Raw genomic sequence first — 25,528 nt, forward strand, 5'->3', positions numbered from 1 at the left:
GTGTTAGCGAACTTCCAAGAGAGGGTAAGTCTATCATTCTGAGCAGGAGGAAATATTTTGCAGGAGTTCAATGGGAATAAAGGAGTTGAAGTGCGTCGGGGAAAGGTGGTACGTTTGTAAACATAAAACCATTATCTGGTGCTAATCACAGGTTTCAACATACCTTCGAACAAACACAAAGGGGGTTGAATTCGCCCAGCAATAACACTTCCCAACACGCGTCTGGAATCTGAAGCTCGGACTCCTTCCCAGACCGCCCTCTGGAGTCCACACAAAACACAGACACAAACCGACCCTGCAGACCTGCAGAAGACCACCAACGGTTTTGAAACAAGTCCGCTCGAGCAACGGTTGCAACGACGGTTGGCGACTGTCTGTCTGACGCGACGCTCGAGGAAAAAAATAAATAAATAAATACTCTTACACAAAAGGAGCCAACCTCGGAAACGTCCGAAGTCAAATCTCGAGTGGCCCTGTGCTACCAAACGCGTCCTCGGCCCAGCGAACCTTTAGGCTGCCATGCAAAACACACGCTTCCAAACCACAATTTCAATCCCACGAAGAGTCAAAATCATCGCGCGATGAGGCCCTTCGCGTCAAACTGCCCAACAAGGCAACAACGTCTCTCCTCCGTCGCGACTTCCATCAACTGCCCGCGATTCGACTTTCGACGCGATTTCGCCGCATCCCGATCCTGTCGTTCTGATTGGTCAGGGTATGGGTCCACCTCTGTTGCACGCCATACCAGATCTAGTTAGAGATAAACAAGGGGGTTCCAGCTCCTGGTTTCCTTCCGCCGAGCGACGCGGAATCCGAGGAGCGGGCCAATCGGAGCGTCGTACGCGTGAAGTGGGCGGAACGGAGATGGCGCTCGCGGGGCGGGGAAAGAAACGAGGTCGATACCAACATACACATGGGATTTAAGAGGGAGAAGGAAAGTGCCCAAGAATAGATTCAAATTGAGGTGTATCATCACTCGTTACTACCGAGAACTTTTTCTTCTTTCGACGCCAAACATTCGCAACCTGACAAAAGCTTGACTCATGAGATCTCGAACAGTGGAAAAAATAAATCCAGGCCGCCAAAGCGAAGGGAAACCAAGATCTTTTTGTTAAACAACATTCGAACCATAAAAAAATTCCGTCCCAAAATGACCCCGCTCTCTATAACCAGGAAAAGTGACAGCACCTTTCTCAGATGCGAGGGGATGCAACATGAAGGCGAGGATGGAGCAATTGCTCGCTTACTCGGCGAGACCAAGGTTGGGTTCAGCTGGAACGACACGGATGGTGTTGGTATGTCCTTGGCCTCCACGCCATCCCTGGACGCAGACCACGGAGTCGCCCTTAGAGATGACTTCCAGTGTGAGGGCCTGGGCAATGCCCCACTTGAGACGGCGGTCGACATCCTCCTGCCAGATCCTGATGTTAAAATCGGGCTTCTTCTCTGGGAAGAAGAACGGGTACACGCCACGATAAAGGTGGGAGTACTGTTAGAATTATCAGCAACTGTGTGTCCGGATAGGTGATTCTCGAGGTGGGAAACTCACCCGAGCCGCAGCTTCATTACGGGTGACCATGATAATTGGGCAGACCGGTCGATATTTTGAGAGGAGACGTGCAGTGAGGCCGCTATATATTTTTTAAAAAAAAAAAAGAAAGAGTGGTGTTAGTGCACATTTCGCTCCGGTTCTGCCTTCAATTCGGAAGTAAGGTCAAGAAGTGAGAAACTCACCTTGTGGTCAGAACAAGGATGGCGCCCGCATTGAGCTCGAGGCTAGCGGACACGGCAGCCATAGCGATGGACTCAACTGTATCTGCTGGCCTGGGGCAGAGGTTCCGCAACTCATCGAAGACGCTGAAGTAGGGGATAGCAACTTCGGCTTGCAGGCATGTTTCGTGCATCATAGCAACTGCTTCCTTGGGATAGTTGCCCTTGGCGGTTTCACCAGACAACATCACACAGTCAGCACCATCAAGAACTGCATTGGCGACGTCGGATACTTCGGCGCGTGTTGGACGAGGATTGTACGTCATGGACTCCAGCATCTGCGTCGCGCAGATCACGGGCTTTCCCTTGATGTTGCACTTGGCTATCATCATCTTTTGAGCAATGAACACCTTTGGTGCCGGAATCTCAATACCCAAATCTCCTCGCGCGACCATAACGCCGTCAGCCTGATCCAAGATCTCGTCAAAGTTATTGACACCTTGTTGGTTCTCTATCTTTGCTATAATCTGGATTTCATGGCCCTCGTCTCCCAAGACCTCTCGAATACGCTTGATATCATCGCCACGACGGATAAATGAAGCAAAGATCATGTCGACCCTATTTTTAACACCGAATTTAATATCATCGATATCCTTCTCAGAAAGAGCCGGGAGGTCGACATCAGTGCCGGGAAGGTTGACTCCCTTCTTGGAAGAGATAGTTCCATTGTTGAGACACTTAACGCGGAGTGTCTGATCGTCCACAATACCCAGGACTTCAAACGAGAGAACTCCATCGTCGACGAAGATAAGCTTGCCCTTTTCAATTACCTTAGTGATATTTTTGTAGTCCACGTATCTACGACGGTGTTAGCCGGGAAGAAAATACTAAATCGAGGACGCTCGTCGAGGGTGGCTAACAAGTTCTTGTTGTCGCTCTTGGCTGCGAAGTCATCATGTGTGGTGATGTTCAACTCTGTCCCAGCAGAGATTGGAATATCTTTATTATCTGGAGTAAGTCCGGTGCGGATTTCAGGTCCTTTCTGTAGAAACAAGGTCTGTCATTTTGCTGTTCTTGCTGCAAAAACAAAGATCGTGATTGTCGCGGAAAGGCTTCTTACAGTATCGAGTGCAATAGCGAGTGGGCGGCCTGGTTGGATTCTCTCAGCTTCTTTTGCGTTGTCAATGACCGATTGGTGGTACTGTAAGGAGAAATCGATAGGTTAGCTTCGGGAAATACCAAGCCGTATGAGTCAAACATATTCTTGGGAGGACTGAGCACACCTCGTGAGTTCCATGAGAAAAGTTCATGCGCACAACATTGAGCCCGGCTAGAAGGGGGGGATTAAAAGAAAAAAGAAGTTAGGACCGAAGTATTGATTTGTATTGGTATTTGCTGCCAAACCTTTGCGCAGGACGTTGATGGTTTCAACGGAGTTTGTCTTGGGACCTAGGGGGAAGAAGAACAGGACATCAGTGAGGAGACTTCAGCCGGCATTTGTCTGTAGAGCAGTCCGAGTAGATTGCAGCACATAGCTCCAGTGAACCTGAGTTGGGCATAGAAAGCTCAAAAACGCCCAGCAGCTACATGTGTAAAGAGGAAGCTTCAACTCACCGATGGTGCAGATTATGGAGGTCCTGCGATAGTTTTTTGCTGGCTGGTACTCGGTGCTGAGCTTGGAAGTCCATTCCAGCTTCATCCTGTTGGACAGGTGGCTCAAGGAACTCGCCATGTATGATGAGGTGTTGCGGTCGTTGCGCGACATGGTGAAAGGAGACCGAGAAGAAGCAGCAGCTAAATAAGCTTTTATTTAATTCAGAAGGTAACAATGTGTTCTTACGGGACTCTCCTCGAATCTGACAGCTCACTAGTGTTGTTTGGGAGACTGTGTTGATGGCAGAGCCAAAGAAGAAAAGTGAGGTCTAGTTGGTTAGCCAGGCGGTAGTGAAATGATCAATCAATGGTATTGTTTTGTTGGGAGAAGGAGGGATGCGTTGGTTAACTTGGCGTATTTTTTGGGACTTGGAGAGACAACGCTTTATCAGATTCCGGTCGCTGCAACGCAATCTCCTGTAACATGAAACCCCCCCAAAAAATGGCTCCCACCCTTTAATTTTTCTTTTTTTTTTTTGTCTTTTCTTTCTCCCTTGCTTCTTAATTACTGTTCCAGACGGTAATTTGCGAGCAAATCGTTGAGCACGAGGAATGGCACGGCAATGCCTGGCTGGTCGCCATTGGCCGCTCTACGTCACTCGAAGCTGGGGGTCGGACCTGTTGACAACGTCATGCATCGCCAATCGATTTTCTCATGACCCGGTCTGTCTCTTCCCATCCAAGGCGCATCTTCGCCCCTCCATCCCACGAGGCAGATACTGCAGCGAAGACGAGGGATACCAAAAATTACACGCCGCACAGCATGGGACTCAGTCAAAAATTACAGCAGCAGCTGGATGCGCAGCAAAGAAAAGCGCGATTTTTTTGGGACAAATTTCGAGCCTGCAAAGCTGCCAGATTCGAGCTTGCTGATTGGACTGGGAGCTGACTGTTATCTTATCGGCCACTGGGCTTGCCAGAGCGTCTAACCGTAGCCGGTCTAGCCTCTGCCGTCGGCGCCTGGATTTGCGGGCCTTGACCCACCGGTGCAGTCCTGCGCCAAGGCGGACTCGGCCGCTTTCGGGTTAGCGCTTGATAAGCCTTCAGCGTGGCCCACTAGGCTGGTTTAGGGTTAGCACCCGGTGAGTCAGCGGCGGGCAGACCTTACCCCGATGGGATAATTGAACTCGCCCGCTACGTGATTGGCCTTTTGCCTACAGTAATGCCGTGGAATCATCACATGATTCGTTACTTAGTAACATTCCTATGAGGTAATCCAACTCGCGTGACCCACACTAGATAGACGAATATCTCGCCCTTAGTTACATATGACAAAGCCAAAGCATTCCGGGTTCCCCATCAATAGTTACGGCGGGCGGCAACCGCCGTTTGAGTTAACTACGTTCGGTGACATTGACCAACATCAACATCAACAGCAGACAACTCTGGCTGCCCACCAATCTCAACATCCCCGGTCTTGAGCACCCTAGGAGATTTCCTCTCCGCCGCAAGATCCCGCAAAACCACATATCTCCCCTGTCAACATTTAAATTGGCATCATTCTCTTATTCGCCGTACTCGCAAAGATGGTGGTATGTCCTCTTCCTTTCACCTCCGCGCTCGCTGGGTCACCTGCTAATCAGCTACGTTTGAATGGCTTCCAGCTCGGCCGTCTAACTCATTATGCTTTCGATGCTGTCTTGAGTACGTTGTTCCCCCAGTTCCCCTTTCGTCCTCACGAGAATCGCAAGTGGAACGTGCAAATCAGTCATGCTGAGATTCAGGCGGCAAAAACGCTTTTGCTAACAGAACCTCTCTAGTTTCGGCATTCCTCGCTGGAATCAAACGCTCCACAGGCCTCACGTAAATTCCCCCCCCTTCTTGCCTTTTCATCATCTCCCTCTCTACTCCAGTCGGAGCCGACAACTCAGCTAACCACGACTACTTACCTCCACCACCCGCTCACTCCAAGCCCTCTCACCTTTCCACGGGTGCTGAGCTCGGGCAGCGGTGTTCACTGCGGGTGGGCGGAGCTGGTGGTTTCGCCTCTTCTTTTAGCCCCAGCTTAAACTCAGACAAGATCTCCGACAACAAAGAAGTCAAGCGATGGGTCGATAACTACCTGGGTGTCGGAGAGTGGGTGATGGATCAGAGCATCGCAGTGCTAGGATCGTCCGGCTGGTTTGAGAGACGGCGGTAATTAGGCGAAAGCGGAAGCTTTTTGCTGTTTGATTCTCGTTGACGGTTTACGATTACCAAGTGTCATTTTTTTGCGCGCATCAGCTATCCTGGTGGTCTTTCGAGGGGTTGGCGCGGTTTATAGCCTGTTTGGGGGGCGGTAACGGGCCTGCATCACCGCTATTACTTCTTGACTATGACTCTCGCATCTAATGGGGAGTCACCACCGCTAGACGCCTCTACGCCCTGGAAGAATTCTCACCTCTACTTTCTCGTCTCTGTCCTTTTACATGTCCCTGTACCACTGTATATACATGACAGCTCGGCGCCTTGGAATTTTTTTTTCCCTTTTTATTTTTCCCATGAGATTAAACTCACACTAAGCTGGCGTTTTGGTTTCTTGCACTCTCGTTGATGGTTCGAAATAACCGTACAATATTAAAGAACGGGCTGGGTAGCCTAAGAATCCTTCCCCGCGTTGCTTCTCCTTTTGTGTCTATATATAATCGTAATCCCCAAACTCCATGGTCTCTCATTCGACAAAGCTCTCTTATGTCATGAAAGACTACATAGAGCTTCTGCGCCGTCATAAATGCAATAGACCCCAAGTTTCACTGGTTCAGTAGCTGATCAATGTCAATACGCCGGTAGTACGATATGTGACCCAGTTCCGTCCAATAATGTGCGATGCAATCGTTTGAAATGAGAATAATCTGAGAAGGGATATACGTATCTAATCGCAAAAAAAGACCAGTTAGCTATACAGCAACCTAGGATATATGTGCAGTAAAAGCAAAAAGTCAACAATTGAGAAATAAGTTCTACCTCTGGCGAAGTTCGTAGCCGCGATATGTCCCCAACCATTCACGACGCGAGCTCCCCGAAACATTTCCTCGTCGGCAATGCGAATAGTTCCATTAGGACCGATATCATCAGCTTTGAAGGTTATCTCACCGCGAGGAACATTCGGATCGCCTGTTAATTTGATGGCTTTCAAGCCCCGATAGGGTACATTCCCAGGTTCGACGTTTTGAGAAGAAGTTGCTTGGCTGCTTGAGGCAGCGTTCTCCACCGTCGCGCCAGCAGCACTGTGGCCAGTCGACGCGGGGTCATAATCTTGCTGAAGTATCAATAGGTACTCAGATCCATGCCCAGAGTAATCCCCAATCCAGATTCCCTGATATGGCTTGTCCTTTGTCGGTGTATAGAGGTCAGGGCGCAGAGTCCCAAACGTGGACACGCCATCCATCACAGTCCCAACTTCGAACGTAGACATATTCCCACCGAACTGTATCCATCTCCTCAACCGGAACCCAGCTTCAGAAACCTCCTTCAAGCGCAGCGGCTTATCTCTAAAAGCAAAGGTTTCAATGTCCGAATACGCGACATTAACCCGTTCGTCGGCCGGAATGGTACTTGGCGGCCAGACCATTCTCGACTCGTCCTCATCCTCCCTGGTCTCCGTCTTATCGCAGAAGATAAAGGAGCTAAATACTCTTTGGGCCTCGAGGTCCATCGGCATCCGGACTTCTGACCGTCGACCATGCGAATCGGAACCCCACCCCAACGCCAGCTCCTTTTCAAGCAGTATAACCGGGTCATCTAGCCATAGCGAAACTACCGGATCAAACGAGCTGACAATAACCGAGGGATTCTTGCTCCACGCCTGGACGAATCGGATTGAATGCCTGGCGACGATTCGATATCCTTCGATACGGCCCCGCGGAGCGTTGTATCGGACGAGGATCAATTTCCCCGTGTTCTTAACGTCGGAAAACCAGATCTTATTTCGCACGAGGAACCAGAATGGATGATAAGCTACGTATAGTGACCGGAAGGATTCGAAGGGTGAGGGGTCATGGAGACGCGTGTGGACATTAGAATCAACCAGGGCGGCCCAGAGTAGCTCGCTGTTTGCGTGTTCTCGGAGGAACTGGCATGTCGCGGACAAGGAAGTCAGGTCTAAGGCAGATACGTAGGAGAGAATTTCATATAGAAGCTCTGATGGGAGAGAGAGGAGCGGCGGAATGAAGAACGTTTGGGTGTCCTCCGGCGGGTTCTCCTCATGTTCGGCATTGTTGATAACCCCGCAGAGCTGGCCGGTACCCGCCACTGATGGTTCAGAAGGCATGTCGGGCTCCATTGTGGTTGAATCCAGCCCAGATAAATGATCGAAACGGAAAAGTTGTGATCACATCCTCCATTTAGTGATTTGTTTGTACAGTACGTGTGTGGGGGAGTATCAACAATTGAGGTGGCTCGGCTTCGAAGACCGCTGACATCACCATTCAAGTTGCTAGTTAGTTAACTAACTAACCACATTCGCTAGCAATCCAGCGCTTGAAAAAGGCCAACAACAGTGGGTATTATTCTGAAATTATGACATGTAATTTGTCTTCTAAAATGTGATTAAAAGGAAATACATAAAGGTGTGGATAAATATGCCAAGAACTGAAACACGCTGACATCTTTCGTAGCTCGCTCTCAGAACTGTCGTACATCATACAAAAGTACATCGTCTCATAAATCGTTTATTAGTTCAGCCTGTCGATCTCCGAGGTCACTTTCTTGCCTTCCATCGAGCGCACTTGGGGCTGGCTTCCCTAGATTTGGAATCTGAAACTGGTGCCAGGGGCTGTGCGAAAAATGATTAGCCTCTTCTCTCCGATGGGGGAAGAAAACGGAGAGCCACTTACTTTGGAGCATGAAGGACGTATCTCGCCATCGCCTCACGGAAACGATTCTTGTATTCCTTGGGACTTGTCACTGTTGGACGATTCTTGCCGCCACCAGCAAATCCACGGTCCTTGATCCATGATTCCAGTTTCTTATCCCAGGTGTACGTCCTTATACAATCGATGATCCCGACAACAAGCTCCTGACGACCTTCATCAATCGCAATCATAAGGGAGTAATCCATGACATTCTGGCGCGCGAGAAATAATGTATCATTCCAGACGCTCTGGCTGAGAAGCTTCTTCGAGTGCTCTCTTGTAAAAAGTGGACTTTCGTAGATAAACTCAACCATATTCTCATCGAGAAGGACCTCATTCTGCTCCCCTGTACTCTGCACCTTGCGATTACGCATGGAGCCTTTGAGGTCAAATATACGGGTGGGGTTGCGATCGTAAAACAGATTCTCCATGAGTAGTAAAAACCAGTTGAATTCTACTCCGGTAGTGGGATTCTTGATAATGACTTGGTAAAAGCCAAACATTTTGGCTATTGCGGAGGGGAGTTCGTGAAACAGAGCTTCGGACATAATCTGAAAATATGCCGGCGCAAATTTCAAGAAAGCCTGAGTCTCAACTGTCGATAGTGATTTGAGGATGAACCTCTCATCAAGTGTCTTCAGGAAGAGGGACTTAGTTTTGCCGCCTTTGGAATCCCATTTCATGCAGCGAGATAGAGATTCCACGATGCGTTCAGAGATGCCGCATTTTCTCCGAAGGGCATCAAACTGCTCCGCGTAAAATATCTTGCAAAGCATTTTCGCGCTGCCCTCCTGGAATTGGTACTTAAGGTGTGTCCCCGTACTCCGCAGCAGCGACTGCTCAACTTCTGGTTGAGAATCGGGACTTCCAACTTCCGTTGAAATGTTCGTCTGGGCCATCTCATTAGTCTCTTGAATGCTTCGAAGCTTCTGCTTGTAGTCGCCCGAGTCTAAAGCAAACGCGATCAAAGAGCTCGGTTCATCTTCTCGGACAATTATGTCACAATCAGCAAACACATGATCTGAATCGCTCAAGGGGTAGTCAAGAGGTGCCCAGCCACTCGCGGAGCGCTCTGCCCAAAAGTTGGCAAGCATCTTAACCAAAGAGTTCCGTTCATGTTTCGGCAGCTCCTTTAGTTCCAATGCAATTTCATCGGCAGGTATATTATTCGCATCTTCGGCTGAATGAAACTCTTCAAGCAGACATTTCTCAGTTTCACTCTGCTCACCATCACCATCAGGTTCCGAGGGAGGCTGACTACCTTCGCGCGAAGACTCCTCAGACGGCCTTGGCTCAGAGTCCGGCTGAGGCTCTTCGGGCTTTGGTGGGTGATCGGCAGGAACAACACGTTTCTCCCCTCCATCGGTTAGGCTGGTCGACTCCCTCGATGGAGCTCCCGAAGGCAGGTTTGTCAGGAAGTCTTCGTCTGAGGGGTCAACTGCATCCTTCACGCTCTTGTAAACTTCCATGATTGGATTCGAGGATGCCATTGGATATGCACGTGACTGCTTCCCCTGCGCGGCTCGTTGTCTCCTTTCCCTTTGCCGTTCTTTCTCGAACTCGCGACTCAATTGCTCAAAATGTCTTGCAAGCGAGGAAACCTTTGAGTTAGGCTTGCTGGGGATAGAGCGCGGTATCAGAGAATGCCCCGATGTCAATTTGCTAGGTTTTAAAGACGACAACCCCAGTCGTTCCGAAAGCCGTTTTTCGGCTCCTTTTGGCTTTGATTCTTCGGTATGATAGTAAGGGGTTTCTTCATTCTTGGGGGGAGGAGTAGTGCTTGGAGTAAAGTTTGCAGGAGACAGTCTTCCGGTGAGGCTCTTTTCCTTTAGGATATGCGCAGGTTGTGACTGGGTTCGAAGGAGCGGTGGAGAGCGTGCGCGGAACGCTCTCCGAATCCCTTTCTCACCCGAAGGGCGCGGTATCCCTGATGGAGGAGGTTTAGAAGTCATTTCTTCCGTAGCTTCGGAGGAATTGTTATCATCGCCTGGATTATCGGAAACCTCTTCGGGCTGTGGGTCCTTTTCAACCTTCGACGAGGCTTCCGCTTCATTGGCGTCTGCATTCAAGCTCGGCGGTGTAACTTCAGAAATTTGCTCCAGGAAGTTACGCTGGTCACTAGAGTTTTCAGCAGTTTCCTTTGGCGGCGAAAGTCGTTCGGCAATGCTATTAGGAATAGCCAAATCCAAATGCTGCACACCATCCTGAGGATTCATGGGTATTTCCGGTGGAGTATTTGCTTCTTCCTTAGGGGCAAGGGAAGGCGATAGTTGTCTCTCGCTATCGTGATCCTTGTTCGACCGGCCAGAATGCTCCTCCACAACAGACTCGAGAACGCTTTTTGCTTGCTGCGGGGATAACGTCATCCTCCGTTTCATGCCCGGAGAAGTTTTAACTTCAGTGCCTTGTTCGTCAGGCTCCGGAGTCGTCGCTGGAGTTTCATCACCAGAAGTGAGGGAGGTAACAGACACATCTTTATCGAGGAAAATCCGTTTGAGCTGTAGTGCTGCCAATCGCTTAATATCCTTTTCAGATGGGAAATAGTTGCGCTCAAACTCGGCGAAAGTTGCATCCCATTCAACAACCTTTTCCTGCATGGATAAGATCACACGGTTTAGAGGGATGGTTTCCCAGTACCTCGAGTTCATATACATTTCCTGATGCTGCTTAAGAAGAGTGGCGTGCTCCTCGTTGGCTCTCTTCAGAAGAACCTCAATCTCTAGCTTGCAAGACTGGACCATTTCCGGAACAACACTCTCGACGTTCATTCCTTTTAACCGCGCTTTAACTGAATTCATGAAGCGTGTTAATCGATACTCAGCTTTGGTAAAGATTTCATTTCGGAGCCGAAGGTCCTTGTCCACTTTCCACGTCACGCGCGGGCGTGGCACTATGATTTCGAGCAGAGTAATTGGGTCATAGTGAATGCGAAGCGCGACGTCTTTGTAGCCAAAATACCTCAAATGATCTCTATGCAGATCATGAGAACAAACTCCGGCTCGGATATGCAAGTCTGCGCTAGAAAAGGATAGCTCGAGATATTTCCCGAAGGAGTATTTCCAGGTACTGTCCGACATGGGCATTGCGGGTGTTTCATTTCCGCATTTCTTGCAGCAGCTCCACATGAGGATTGTGTCCTGCAAACCGCGAAGTTTTGAGGGATATGGCTGGACGAAAATGCTAACCTGAGCGTCACCATGCACGTATTGTTGGTGGTGGTCAAACATTCGTTCTTCGCAGCCATTAACTGTGCATACAGTATTTGCATTGTGACATAAATCCTCCACATACTGGCCTAACGTGCAATCGGCCTCGAAAATCCTATCTGAGCCATGATCATTATAGAAGTCGAGGGCGAAGAGATCTGGTCCCGAACAAGGGATGGACGTGGTCGTGCACACCAAGCTATAAAGAACGACGATATTCTGATGCGCATAAGGATCGAAAAGATTACTGTTGCCGGATATATAGGTTTCCCATTGTCGTTTCTGCGTTTGGTAGATATATAAGGCTCTGTCATATTCTGCATCGTGCACTGCATGCAGGACTTCTTTCGCCTTTTTCGAGGCGCCTGACGGTGACTCGTGTATCATTTCAGGTGTAATAAGGACAAACCTCTGAGATTTTCCAGTCTCATCGATTGGCGCGTGAGCTGCAAAATCCTGATCACGAAGGCGTTTGAGATATGCAAGTTGCCTTTCAAGCTCCCTCGCACGCATCAAGAGGTACGGTTGTTGAAATTTAACGAAAGGAGAAGCCGAGAGGATTTTTGTTTGATGCTTTTCGACCATATCTTCGTAGAATGCAGGGGCTGGAGTATCCTGGCAAGTATCCGGCTTAGTGCATTGAGCATCTAAAGATGCGGTCATCACCGAAAGATCTGGCTGGCTAGTTTGATGATCATGGCTTTTCTCCTTTGTGTTGGGAATATCTCCTGGACCACTTTCTGCCAAGAGTTTAGATTCAGCATTCCCACTGATGGAGGCCGAGGGGCTATGCTTCATCGATGGAGTATTTCCCTGTGGCGACGTTGGGATCTTCGCGAATTCATCCCTCATGAGGCAGGTCTCGAGTTTGAGGTTATAAACAACGTAGACCATGAACTCCGTGATTCGCTTAATCTTCATAAGGACCTCGTTGCTAGCCCCTCGGAGCGCAATTGTGCAACCTAGCTCTTTGGGACACCCAGAGATATACATGTATGTCTTCTTTCGGCCGTTGTGAACGTATGTTTTGACGTCAAAGCTACCACATTGACCAGGGTATGCCGGCGCAGCAACAAGCCTGTCCATCGACGTGATAATCTTGGTCCGAGTGCATCTTGACACCGCTTCGAGGACAGATGGCTTAACATTGTAAGCTGTTGCAATATCTGCCTTTTCCAGGAGCTGCAGAGCCAAGCCGGATACATTCTTCTCCACTAAAAGAACATTGGGTCGCAACGCGGATATTCTTCCAACAAGATTTTCCAGGAACTCACGCTCTTGGCGAATTACTGGCTCCAGGCTCATGAAATGCTGTTGCTGCCGCGCGTACTCCAAAGGGAAAGTGATAATGAGTATGTTTGGTCGCGGGATACTTCTCGACATACTTTTCAGAGCCAAGTTTTTCGTAAAGACAAGGCCAGATACGTAAGATGTGTCCCCTGGCCGACCACCTGGTATTTTCTTGAGCTTGACATAATGTCGTATGTCCATGTCATCGCCCTGTTGAACGTCAGGTTCAACATCATCAGTGGCCTTTAAAAGAATTGGCAGTAGAGCCGTTTCCCAGCTGTGCGAGTGCGGTATAGATGCGTCTTTTAGCAGCTGTCGAAGGAGCTTTCTTACATGCTGAAGACTTGCTCGGTTCAATTCAATCGGAGGAGCGCCAGCGCCTCTCATTGATGAACTTCTTGTCATCTTAAATCCTCCGGGACCAGATGGCTGGGTCGCAGAGAATGTAGCCATGTTGGGATCCTGAAAATAATGAACGACTGATGGAGTGTCTTTAGAAGGTCTTGGTGAAAAGCGCTGATGGACGCTACTTGCGACGCTCAAATTTCGCCTTCTAAGGGAACGACCCGGGTTTACAGCTCGGGAACTGCTAACGCTTCCATCATCCAAATCTCGGCCAGAGTAAGTTCCTCCAGACTTGTCACCAAAGCGGGAACGGCCCTTTTTTACTGCTGCAAGGAAACCTCCAAAGGTTGCCTTCTCTCCCTCACCACTACTCTTGGAAAGAGGTCCATCGGAGACTACAGAAAACAAATTTGGTTGCTCGTCGGCGCTTGAGGCATCGTCTGAAAGGTACTGCGCCAAATCAGGGTCGATAATGCTATCTCGATGGAATGCATGCAGCTTAGAGTTGCTGGGAAAGTCCTCCCCGACACGGCGCTGAAAAGGTGCTTTGTCTTCATGATAGGATTTTAGGTTGCGGATATATTGGGTTCTGGAATGGTGCCGTTTATGAGAGACGGAGAGTGCTCTTCCATTTAAAGAGGATCGTAACGACCTAGAGGATGTGGGCCTCGTAAGCGGGCGGTCAGACTCTATTTCGAGAATGGCAGAGCGACGATTATTTCCATCTCCTGTGCGCCGTGTCGCAGGAATAGCCATGGTCGGAGTTTTCAAAACCTGATCAACCGATTGAGAGACAACGGACGAAGAATCATCGTCTTCGGCGGAAAGTCTAGCCTTGACGGCATTTCCTAGGCTTTCCGAATTACGGGAATTGAAGACTACTGGACTCAAATCATCGCCACTGTAATCAGAAGAGTCGGATTCATGACCGTTAATCACAGCCTCGCAACGTTTGCAAACTCGGATAGAGCCAGAATGGCCAAACGGGGCTCCCGAGATGATGCATGTGCATTTGGAGTCGAAAATTTGACCACATGTTCGACAGTGATGCTTCCTTCGAAACGTGGAGAAAGGCTCTCCACAATGGAAACAATCCTTAGCATTCTCGTCTCGCATCCAGTATTCTCTACTTAAGAGTTTTCTTCTAAAAGGTGTAGAGTTGCCCCTTTGCGAGCGATCTAGGTCCTGCGACACCCTCGTACCACTTTGGCTGGAACGAACCGGCTCCGGGGTATCGAATGAAATGTGAGGAATGGCCGTAGATGAACGAGCACCGGAGGACGTTGAGGATAGCATACGGGAGGGCCCATATCCTGGTAAACGACTTTGGCTAATTCGAGGCGTCGCCTTCTCTCGTGATTTTATGAGAGACGTTCGAGATGAGTGACCCGACGAGGGCTCCCTGTCCGTCATAGACACCGATGTAGCGGCAGTGGCGGTTCTAGTATCATTGACCGAGCTCTCACCAGTCGATAGTTTTGCGACACTGTTTGTCATAGACGTCTGCACAGGTGAGGCATCCACGGAGAAGGAAGTAGTAGAGTTTCGTACTTGAGGCTGAACATTATTGTCAAGTTCTGGTTCTTTATCGTCCCACTGGGAGTGGGGAAACGCGGTGTTAAGCTCTGTTAATTCGTTTTGAGAATCAGTCATGGACGGCTTTGTCGGTGACAAAGTCCGTTCGTGGGGTAAAGTTCCTCGTGAGTGTAATGTGCCGGGTATAACGCGATCTCTCTCCTCATAAATATGAGCTTCGTTGCCGGTGTTGGCCAACAGCTCTGGAGGACGAGTTGACACACTAGTCTTCAGCTCTTGCGATGACTGCAGCGACAACATCTGTAGAGAACCATCTATGCGGTCGGATGCCGTTGAATCTGCATTTGTCATGATACTCGCTGATAAGCTGCCCGAATTACTCGGTGTGTGATGCGGCCCGGGTCTGACAGCGTTCACATTAACCTCACTAACGGCGGGGTCCACAGCTGAAGATGGAGAAACCTTTGTCAGGGAGCTGAGAGACGGTTTTAGCGCGCCAACGGATGGCATCGAGGCCTTTGAGGAAATACTTGGGGCTTTGGAGGACATTTTGGAGGATTTGGGGGCGGAGAAACTCGTCATTCCTCCGTGGTGGGTCGAGAATGTCCCCGCTAGTGGCGACTGTGTTTTAGAAGCATGTGCCGAATTCGACGATGACCGCTGGTTTTCAGTGGCTCCCAACGCGGATAGGCTCAGCTGGGATGGCGGAGATTGAAGAGTCTTTGCCGTCGTAGCTTCAGAATCGGCCGCTTTCGTTGAACTCCCAACCATGTCCTTAACACCACCGACGGATGCTCGTAAAAGGCTATAGAGTCCACTCAGGCCACCCTGCAGATCCCCCACGACGCCAGTCTTGTTATCGGTGGCGGACGAGGGTACGGGGGGGTTCGTGAACTCATTGAAAACGGTGAGGGTATCGGAATTGGAAGCTGCATTGTGGATCTGATCGAGAGCTTCCGTCAGATTCTCCCTCTCAGTTTGGGTGCTGTATGAGGCAACGGAGCCTCGTCGAGATCGCCGACCGAGGGGGAGGAAGATGGAGGATGCGGAAGGACTTGATGTCTCCTGAGACCTTTGTGATGCCATGTCAAGGGGAAAAAATGGGGTTCTATATCCTCAATAGGCATAATATTCAGCGAATCCACCACCACGGCTTCCTCCTTTCCCTCTCCACACGGAGTAAAGATCCAACTTTCACCGTCGATGGTTGCACGGTGTTGGCATGCGTCCTCGTCTGGCTACATGCAAGGCAAAAGCAGGCGGCGCCCGTAGATGATAGTGGCAGGGCTGACTATCGGATGATAGAGGGCAACTCGAGGATGGAGAGTCGCTTTCGTCCATTTCAAGTTGGCGGCGGGATGCTTTCGTCCAGGGTGAGCTGGCCGTGTAGTTGGGCAGTCAACAGCTCGACGTCACAATCCGGCGTCATGCTTGTGGCGCGGCTGGCCAATCAGCGGTCAACGGCGGCGGAGGGATTGCTGACTAATTTACTCGTTCTGCCAGGGCGGTGAATTCACATGGCTGGGGCATGCGGCTGTGTGGCCAAAAGGAGAAATTTGTCTATGCTGAATTTGTTTCTTAGAAAGGAAAAGCAACTACAGAGTATAGATCGCGGAGCACAGTCTATGTCTATTTAGACAAGGGGGAGTCCTGTACTGTGCCATGCCTGGGGACAGCCATCATATTGAATGTAAAGCATAGAGAAGCATCCTATACTTATTTGTGAATTGATACACTCTATAAGTAGGTTTCGCTGTGAGATAAACACAGTGTAGATTTTGCCCGGAAGTTCCATACTCTCTGTGCATGCATGGAGAAACTGGTAACTCTGCTACCGATCCAGCTTGGCCAGTGTGACACGAAAAACACGCGCCCTCAACAACTATAAAAGGAGATGTCAAGGAAGATTAAACGCTATCAACGGCTTCACCCCTGCAAGCAATGTGAAGCAGCATAACTGCCTATCTGATTACTGCTGTAGAAGTTGACTGAGAGTGTCTCTGGATAGCTGTGTTGCTTCAATCCCGTGAAAGCTGGAACTGAACACCAACCTCTCTCCCCAGAACACGGGGTCACAGAATACTTGGGGGCGGATGCTGTAATGTCTTTGGCTTATATCCGCTATGGAGCTGATGGACAAGTGGATTCATCCTCATATCCAGAGAGCACTATGCCTCTGTTTGGATGACCTCCCTGACGACAAGGATAGCCGGCAGAATCCCAAGCTGTCGGAACCCCGAGATGACGGCAAGTATTTCCGGGTTGGAGTGTTCGGTAGCCAAGTGGTCCAGGTGGTCAAGGTAATCTATCAGAGCCTCGACGTGCGGCGTCCAAGCTAATACCTTCGATGCTGCAGTGGCAGGACTCGAGCTCTCCAATAGAGGCGCTTCTCTCGGACTCCTGCACTACCATACGAGGCCACCTATCGAATGACGCCGTGGCAAAGTATAGGCTTGAGAGGAAAACTGATGTTCGAGCAAATACCAGAGGGGCTCTTATGAAAATCACCGATTTTGAAATCGTCATCAACAAGAAGAAGACTCCTGCTCCTAGCCTCGCCCTCTATATCCGGAGCTTTGATATTCTCGGCTGTGAGGGAACAGGGACCTTCGGCAATCCGCGCGACATATCCAGTTTCCCAGCCATATCAGCTTTAGCTGGACAATGTCAATCAATTAGGGCTGAAAGTTTTCTTGAATGCACGGATATGCCGAGAATGCAACCTCAAGCACCGGTGAGCGCTTCAGACAATGAATCGTCACATTCATCAGAACTATCCTTAGCTTCCCAAGCGGACTTTGCGACGCAACTTAACAACATCACTACATCTAAGGAGCCGACACGGTGCAAGCCGTTACCGATGAATTCGCCGACAAGCTTGAAGTCCCGAGACCTTCTGAATCTTCTTGTCTCGAACGGACGGGGCCGTGAGACTACGAGAGATCGCAATACCCCTATATCCGTCGAATCACCATCAACTGCTAAAACTAACCCGGACAAAGGGTCAATGCCACGTCCTATCATACCCAACTCAGATATATCCATAAGGTCGGCCACAGTCCCCCCAAATATCCCGCGCTGTCCACAGGTTGTTCCATCCCAGCAAAATGTGATGTGTGATAAAATACATCCTCCTAAGGCAGAGCCCGATAAATCATCCTCCTCGGACATCTCTACCAAACTCCGTCATAAGAAAGATAGCAAGAACCCATCGCCAACGCCAGCAATTGATTCGTACCACAGCAGTGATAGGGGGCCAATTAAGCCGAAAGATAGGCGTTCATCAGCGTCTAATGCAGGAGGACGCCAGAGAGAAACAGCTATTGATGATGCTAAACCATGGAAAAATGAGAAGCGAATCAGGCGACAGGACGTGTCTATTCCACAGGCCCAGCAAGAGATTTTAGACAGTCCTAACCCCTGGGTTGGGCCGGAAACTCGCTCGTCTTTACTTTCCGGGCAAGTTTCCGCAGAGCTGAGTGATGGGCGCTCCGAAGGCTCGAATGAGACTGAATGCAAGAGACACACTGGTTTTGATGATCCTAGTCCGTGGAAGAATACGAAGCGGATCGGGCGACAAGATATGACTATTCCACAGGACCAACAACATAAGTTAGACAGTCCTAGTGCCTGGGCTGGACCAGTCACTGACCCGTCTTCACCAGTTGGGCAACTTACCAAAGAGGCCGATGATAAGCAGGCGCATATGGTTAGGCGCCAAAGAAAAACAAACACCGATGATGCTGACCCATGGAAGGGTTGGAAACGGATAAGACGACGGGACGTGTTTATTCCACAAGATCAGGAAGAGATTTTGGACAGCCCCAACTCGTGGATTCCACCTCCAGCCGGCCAGTCCTTACCTTCTGGACGAGTTCCTATAGAACTATTGCGGCAATGGAACGAAGCCCAAACGAAGTCAGATGAACCAAAAAATACCCCGGCGTCAGAGAATAGAGGGTCGGAGGGACCAGAGGAACTGGATGAACAGTCGACTCAGCCAGAATTAGTACCCTCGCCTGCGCCAGCTACACTCTCTACTCAGGAGCTTGGTGAGGACGAGTGGCCGCTAACTTCACCTCCGCGTCTGCCTCCTGATAGTAGTCCACCAAGGGTGCTCCAAAGGCCGAACAATCCGCCGATTACCAGGAAAACACAGGAAAAAAATGAAGAAGATGTCATTGTCGATGAAGTGCCAGCTTTGCCAGACAGGCAATACTTCACAAATATTCGATCGTCTTCATTTTTGATGGGTGTAGAGCCTAGATCCGGGGAGTACAGTGCTCATTCAGATATCGAATATTCTATCCCAAGAGGCCTTGAAACTTCGACGCAAGAACATCAAAAGCGAAGTTTCGAACTCACGCAGGAAGAGTCAATGTCAAGCTCCGGACCTCAACTGTCACCCTGTCAAGTGGGCTCATTCACGCAAGTAAAACAGTCGCCGGAAATCGCACACCCTCATCGGCAGGCTCCTGCAAAGCCAAAAATATCAACTAGTCGCGAACGACAGGGCAGCTTGCCTCCCGATAACGTGGATAGCACATCGAAACTTGCCTCTGAGACGGTTATTCCGGCCACCTTCCCTAGCACCGATATTAGGCGAGAGGGACAGCTCGCAGATGCGTTAGATAACTCGGGGAGAGAACCTTCACCACCCGTTTCTGCTGACGATGGTGACGAGAATGATGACCGTATGACGGGGAGGCAGTTAGCTTCTGAGTTGGATGGGTTTATATTGGATATCAGCACGCAAATGGAAACCGCTGGTTTTGATGGCGCTTTTTCTTCGTTGGGCACCCAGAAAAGCACCGGAAATTTACCGGACACTCCATGCCCTAATATGGGTTCTACTGCTGTGGAAAATGATAGTAAAAAGCGGAAACTGAACAGTGACAATTCGCTCCCGCTTCGCAGTCCGAAACGAAGAATCATGGTCTCGCGGACCGCTCATACCCAAGAAGGACCCAGCACAAGTAAGAAAACAGCCGAGGATATCCCTGATATTAGCCTCCGCAGGAACTATTTCAGAAAGTCTTCGCCGTTCTCTGCCGTTGAAAAAATATACCTCAATTTCAAGCGGGCATACTCAGCTTACGACGGTGATATTCACACATTTACCAATTCTTGCTTTAAACTTCAATCGCTGCGCTCAAAAGGATCGCTAGAGAAGTCGGTGCTGTGGGATGATTTCGTCTGTCGCGAAGCTACCCAGTATCGAGATTATGTCCAACAGTGTGACAAGAGAAATGAAACACCTAAGCCTTATGAAGAGTATTTCCTAGAACGTGTTACCGTGCCTTCGTTTAAAAAGCGGAACCTAACTGGGAAAAGTATTGATCTTGTGCTTGCTTGGCACGAAGGGTCGCAAAAGGAATGCGAAGTGGTGGATGTGGAAGATGCAGTAGATAACAGACCCGGGTGCACAGTAGAACAACGGGTGGGAAGTTTTGAACGTGGACTTCAAGAAAGAAACCAAATGAGCAGTGCCAGTGATTCCGAACGCCCCGGGAAGAGGAAGAAGAAGAAGGAGGAAAAAACACCCCATCGGAAAAGACACGACTCCGTGTCAATCCCAGATAGCGAAGAATGGCGTGGCTATGAGACTCACGAGACTGCAAGTGTTCAATTAGGGGATACAGACGACTCCAAAGTCCTTTCCGGCGGCCAGAAACAAAGTTCCTTGGAGTTCAATGAGGTTGAAATGGAAGAAGAGTCCATAAAGTCATTAGCAGATGAAACCACGGCTTCTCCCGACGATATTGACGAGAGCAATCCTCGAAAGCGGCCCGGATCTCCCAATGATAAGGTCCTGCCCGTTTTAGAGATGGAAGAGGGCGCCAGCCTAGGAGAGATCCCAGGCCAACGGAGTCGCCGAGAACTCAAAGGAAAACAGCCGCAACGCCTCGCCGCCCCTTCAAAAGCACTCCTAGGCAAAACGCAATCCGCGGACGAGAGCTCCATGGACGAAGCATTCTACACCACAGACTCTTTCTACCCACCATACCGTCCACCCAAGCCCCGTCTACATAATTCTCAAACAGAAAACACCACCGCTGCCGAAGAACGACCCGCGTCCCCAACATCGAACTGGTGGAGAGATCCAAATACACCGTTCAAATTCTTTGCTCACGCGTATTCAAATCTGCATACGGAACTAGGGAGGTTCCGGCGTGCCGGAGAGACCGAGGCGGTCCCGGTGGACGAGAACGGTGTCATTCTTCCTCACAGGGTGTTTGATTCTGGGGATGGGCCCGTGGAAGGGCGGATGACGAGCATGGGTTGGGAAGTGTGATCTACAGCGATGAAATATTATGCCGAATTTCCGGGTCAGAACGATGCTTTGTATACGGGAATATTGAAATTAGTAGGTTCTACGGGATTTTTGTTTTGAATAATGGGCAGCCTCTCTCCCGATGCTTCACCCGTATATGAAGTGTAATGAGAACATTGATTTGATGATTATCAGGGGAATTACTATACAATTAGAAGGACAAAGTTGAATTTTAACCACATTGGCACCTATGTGTAAATGTACAGTACAGGTATCTGATTCTATGCATGAATGAATCCTTGAGCATCAAAAAGAAAAGTAATAATCATGGATCTGTGGGTATGTATGCAAAACAGAATCACTGTAAACACCGACCAGCACCACATGTACTCCCGCAACCCAGTGTAGAGCCGTAGAATTGCATCAAGACATGCGCCAGTTATAAACATCAGAAGGGGCCATCACATAACACCATTTCAGTAAGATTTGAAAGCAAAACAAAAAAAAAAAAAAAAAGAAGGGGGCCCATATACAGAACATCGCGTTTTGAACGAGATGTAGTAATTTCGTGACGGTAGGTCGTTACTGTCTGGTATGAATTTTGGTGATGAGCTTCTGCATCCAGCCTATTACTTTCTGGTGAGGAGCAGAGCGAAAGGGCGAAGTGTCGACGAAAGAATTTTGTGGACATAGGGTACAGAAACTCTTATGTTTTCCATTTGTAATTTTTTTTTTTTTTTTGGTTTTGTTTTGGGAGGTGGGTATCTAGACGCGCGGATCGTGTCGGTACGGTTCGAACCCAGCACCTTGCGCTGGAGTCATAGGGTTGAGAGGTGTGGCGGAAGCACCCATGTTGTGACCTCCGTATGGGCTGGCTACCCGCTCGTATGTGTACGGTGTCTTCTCCGCGACCATGCCGCGTCTTGCCTTGCGATCTCTGTGGTCATATGGAGAGCGACCGGAGCAGCAGCAGACGCTAAACAGCCAGAACACCCCACCGGCAACAGCGAATAGAGTGGCGAGCCACGTGATGGCAAACATGCGTCCTCCCAGGCTTGCCTTGATGTTAAATGGCTTCAGGCCGCCGTTGATGGCACCGGCGAGAATGCCGTAGAGTGCACTCGCTGTGATGGAAGCAAGGATGGTGAACACGGTTGAAATCTATTTTCTGGCCGTCAGCGTTGATGGCCTCTTGGAAAATCAAAAATGTAGCGTGGAAGAGGAAAGAAAGGTACTCACTGTCGCAAAGATTGTGGTTACAAGACTACCCCATCGACTGAACACGGCGGAGATACCCAAGACCAATTGAACGACGCTCGAAGCGAGAGCAATGATGTAGGCGACGAAAAGCCAGTGTGCAACCTTCCTGTATGCGTTCAGCCCCTTGGACAGGGCCTTTGGGAAGTAGTCGCGAGCATCGTCGCCCAGACCCCAGACCTCGACGGGGTCGAACCAATAGTTCGGCTCCTTCTCGGTGCATTTGTAGTCGCCGTCCTCTCCATCCTTGTAGCAGTGATTCCACAGGCCGATGATGTAGTAGTCATGGAGTTTCCCAGCGCCATCGGCTTGTTGTAATCCCAATGCAAGAGGTGCAAGTCGTGAGTCAATGTCCAGAGAGTCGAGCTTTATGTCTTTCAAGTCGGCCTTTGACAGAGAGAGTTAGGATGGGCAAGTCCATGCTTGAACGGGTTCGCGCACACCACTCACCTTGAGGAAGTAGATGCTGTTCAGGGGGTCGCTGGGCCTCGTTGCACCCAAGGCGACCAGGACGAGACATACCAAGGCTGCGATGGAGAGGAGGTATGGCGTGAATATACACGCCACTCTTCCTGCCTTGCCCATTTTTCGAGTCGGTGTTGGTACAATAAAAGTGCGAAAGGGTACGATGTTATTTATCAGCTTGGATAACGAGCAGAGCTACTTTAGAGCTGTCACACTCGGGCCAGAGAGAGTGCGAGGGACGAACGACAGAGAGTGGGACGGAGAAGTGATACAAGCTAAAAAAAAAATAAAAGACACATGCATGGGAAAAGACGGTGGACACAGCAGCTTATAAACAGCGAGCGACCTGCTGTTGCACTGGGCCTGACGGGAGGCTGTGTGGGTGCCCACAAATAATAGCAGCTGCGTAATACGGGAGTGGGAGTGTGTCGCTGGACTTTTCGCGTCCTCCCCAAAAGGCCCTGGAAGCCTCCGCGGCCGTGACGTGGGCGGTCATTTCTGCGGGCCACGATCCCTGTCCGCTTCGGGCACACACTTCTGCAGATGGAACACGCACTCCTTGTTTCGGGCTATCGCTCCAAGGTAAGATTTGAGGTTCGTGAGCAGAGCCAGGTTTCCACCCCAAGAGTTGTCAGGCCAGATTAGTTACTCCTGGCGGCATAGCGGGGATGTTCAAGCACGGATGTTGGAGTCTCACGAGGACATTCGCTGTCTCAAACCATGATCCAATCTACGAGAGCGCATGAAGATGAGATATTTACCCTTACAGAGTATTGCCAGAGTCGTGAGCTTTGGGTATTTCCCAATGTTTACGAAGCCTTCGTCTGTGTTTGCTCCCCAATCAGCTTCCCGTCTCGCACGGTGTAATGTTCAGCACACGCACTTCTGCCCTTCCCGCACGCCGCAACAACCAACAAGAAACGGCTAAAGCGGCGTGTCGTGGCGTCGGAAGCAGCAAGAGCAAGCCCCAAATATTCCGGCAAAAGGACCATTCGCACCTGCCCGGCCAAGCAGCGTCGGGGTGGGGTCGCGTGGAGACGGCGACGCGCTAAAAAAGGCTGCGGACGTGGCTGGAGTTGCTGCGCTGGGCTGATGGCAGCTGAGGGGTGACTGCAAGAACGGGTCTCCAGCGCACCTCCAGCCAACCAGAAACCACCGCGGTGTGGGGCCCGCGCGGTTCGAAATTTGCTGGACGATCGCGCCAAGCCGATCCGGTGCGGTGGCTGTGTGGGCGTCGGCCGTCGACCTTTCCCCAAAGAGGCATTATCGTGCTGCCCTCAGCTGCTGGACTGCGTGACATACGAGACGCCAGCGGAGGAGCTCGGATCCTGAGAGTCTGCTCGAGCGCTTTCGCCGTCCGGCTCGCTGTGGTGCTCGATCCTGCATTCTCCCATCCTCACAGACCCTGCTCGAGGAGCTCGAAACAGTCTCGGCACAGGGACTAGAGATCCTGGATGAAAAAGGGGGGGGATCACGTTTCGACCTTAGATGTGCTCAGGGCCTTGACTCCTGGGTCTCATCAGCAACTGAGACAAAAATCCTCCTCCCGAGAGCACACTTCATCAAAAAATGGCCCTAAACAGCGGCCACCCTGATAGTATCGTCATCCTGGTTGTGGCTCCCACGGATACCAGGCCATCGCAGGCTCTGCCGCTCTGATATCAAATTTAACCACCCCCAGATTCACCACCACGGCCGTTCCCCTTTAGCTCTAATGCATTATGGCAGCGGAAGAGGATCGCCATGGAAACGCTGTTGAAGCTGCCAGCTTCCAGTTATTCATGGATATCTTTCCATTACATACCTGTCCGCCGAGGACCTGCTGCATCTTGCATACATATGCATTTCTTCATGAATCGGTTGCTTTCCCAATCGCCCACTTCAACAAAATCTATACGATGACGTCAGCCAGCATCGACTAGATCAGTGCGACGGAGCCAACACAGCATCAAACGAAGAAAAAAGGAACGATGCGGACTCTTAACAATACCAGATCGCACAGAGATTTTCGGGCAGAGTAGGCTGGCAGGTCGAGCCCTATCCCTCCACGGTCGGTCGTTTCGCTCCGTTCAAAACGCCTTCGGTGCCGGAGCGTGGACCAACGCTTTGCCCCCAATACGCCCGTTAATGAGAAAAACGTTTAGAAATATCGTCGTTTATTACGACTAACTCTCCATATAACCCTCTTAATTTTTCCTCGAGGAAAGCAATCGCTCATAATTACATTCTTGTTGGCTCACATCCGACACGCGGCGCGCTAAACCATGCCCTTGACACGTTTCAAGTCTAATTTGTTTGCATATTCGACATGGGCAAGCACATACAAAATGAGGTTCTCTCATCTCCATCCTCGTAAGTTCTTTGTCTTTCACTACCTTCCCCAGATTTTCTCCGGTTCGAAACAAGTTATTATCGAGTTTCAGGCCAATTGGGATCCGCATCTTCGTTTTCCCGACACTGGCCCCATCCTCGAGACATGTGAACGGAAATTTGCGATACTCATTCCTGGCCTCAACGTCTCTCTTCTGAATTGTAAACAGCTGTACCAAAATATGTCCAGACCGCTTTCATGGCACATCTTTTTTTGCGGCTGCTTTCTTCTCCGCTCATCTCAACCAAACAGGGGTTTGCTACGGCCGTCTTGGTAGGTTTAACAATAGGACCATTTGGAGCTCACTCCCTTGCTTCCGATTACCTAAAACTATACGCAGCCTACGAAAGGCAAAAACAAACCGCGCACATACAATAGACACACACATCATGAGGTAACCAAGTCGTCGTTGAAACATGTTCCAGCGTTGGATTCTTTTACTATCTTTCAGCATGATACCTTATTAACATTCTCTGGGTTCATCTGCCAACCCTATGGGCGAGAACACTTTTCAGCGCAATATGGTGGCGAGAGATAACTCCAACTCCAACCCCTCTCCCTTTTTTCTTTCCTTCTTTCTTTTCTTTAT

General features: G+C 49.9%; 6 protein-coding genes across 6 annotated transcripts; 2 read left to right on the forward strand and 4 right to left on the reverse strand.

Annotated features, from left to right (window-relative positions):
- Window positions 1-762: 762 nt before the first annotated feature.
- PYK1 (Pyruvate kinase) lies at window positions 763-3,849 on the reverse strand. The gene is made up of 8 exons (XM_066124449.1): window positions 3,325-3,849; window positions 3,115-3,159; window positions 2,994-3,040; window positions 2,831-2,911; window positions 2,631-2,752; window positions 1,735-2,568; window positions 1,550-1,631; window positions 763-1,489 (listed from the first exon to the last, which is right to left on the reverse strand). Exons 1-8 carry the CDS (start codon window positions 3,473-3,475, stop codon window positions 1,244-1,246), a joined length of 1,608 nt encoding a protein of 535 aa, XP_065980530.1. The 5' UTR covers window positions 3,476-3,849; the 3' UTR covers window positions 763-1,243.
- An 871-nt stretch (window positions 3,850-4,720) lies between these two features.
- On the forward strand, window positions 4,721-6,080 carry D8B26_004340 (uncharacterized protein). The gene is made up of 4 exons (XM_066124450.1): window positions 4,721-4,895; window positions 4,968-5,007; window positions 5,124-5,166; window positions 5,368-6,080. The coding sequence occupies exons 1-4, from the start codon at window positions 4,890-4,892 to the stop codon at window positions 5,501-5,503; spliced, it is 225 nt and encodes a 74-aa protein (XP_065980531.1). The 5' UTR covers window positions 4,721-4,889; the 3' UTR covers window positions 5,504-6,080.
- Window positions 6,081-6,092: 12 nt separating this feature from the next.
- On the reverse strand, window positions 6,093-7,687 carry D8B26_004341 (uncharacterized protein; the record flags this gene model as incomplete). The annotated part of the gene is made up of 2 exons (XM_003065143.2): window positions 6,307-7,687; window positions 6,093-6,214 (listed from the first exon to the last, which is right to left on the reverse strand). Exons 1-2 carry the CDS (start codon window positions 7,622-7,624, stop codon window positions 6,093-6,095), a joined length of 1,440 nt encoding a protein of 479 aa, XP_003065189.2. The 5' UTR covers window positions 7,625-7,687.
- A 220-nt stretch (window positions 7,688-7,907) lies between these two features.
- Window positions 7,908-15,915, reverse strand: FAB1 (1-phosphatidylinositol-3-phosphate 5-kinase). The gene is made up of 2 exons (XM_066124451.1): window positions 8,178-15,915; window positions 7,908-8,116 (listed from the first exon to the last, which is right to left on the reverse strand). Exons 1-2 carry the CDS (start codon window positions 15,656-15,658, stop codon window positions 8,002-8,004), a joined length of 7,596 nt encoding a protein of 2,531 aa, XP_065980532.1. The 5' UTR covers window positions 15,659-15,915; the 3' UTR covers window positions 7,908-8,001.
- A 780-nt stretch (window positions 15,916-16,695) lies between these two features.
- D8B26_004343 (uncharacterized protein) lies at window positions 16,696-20,867 on the forward strand (the record flags this gene model as incomplete). Its single annotated transcript, XM_003065145.2, has 2 exons — window positions 16,696-16,872; window positions 16,929-20,867. The coding sequence occupies 2 exons, from the start codon at window positions 16,696-16,698 to the stop codon at window positions 20,865-20,867; spliced, it is 4,116 nt and encodes a 1,371-aa protein (XP_003065191.2).
- A 744-nt stretch (window positions 20,868-21,611) lies between these two features.
- D8B26_004344 (uncharacterized protein) lies at window positions 21,612-22,688 on the reverse strand (the record flags this gene model as incomplete). Its single annotated transcript, XM_003065146.2, has 3 exons — window positions 21,612-22,007; window positions 22,086-22,490; window positions 22,554-22,688. The coding sequence occupies 3 exons, from the start codon at window positions 22,686-22,688 to the stop codon at window positions 21,612-21,614; spliced, it is 936 nt and encodes a 311-aa protein (XP_003065192.2).
- Window positions 22,689-25,528: the final 2,840 nt, after the last annotated feature.

The sequence above is a fragment of the Coccidioides posadasii genome, chromosome 2, assembly GCF_018416015.2.
Source record: "Coccidioides posadasii str. Silveira chromosome 2, complete sequence".
NCBI classification, from domain to species: domain Eukaryota; kingdom Fungi; phylum Ascomycota; class Eurotiomycetes; order Onygenales; family Onygenaceae; genus Coccidioides; species Coccidioides posadasii.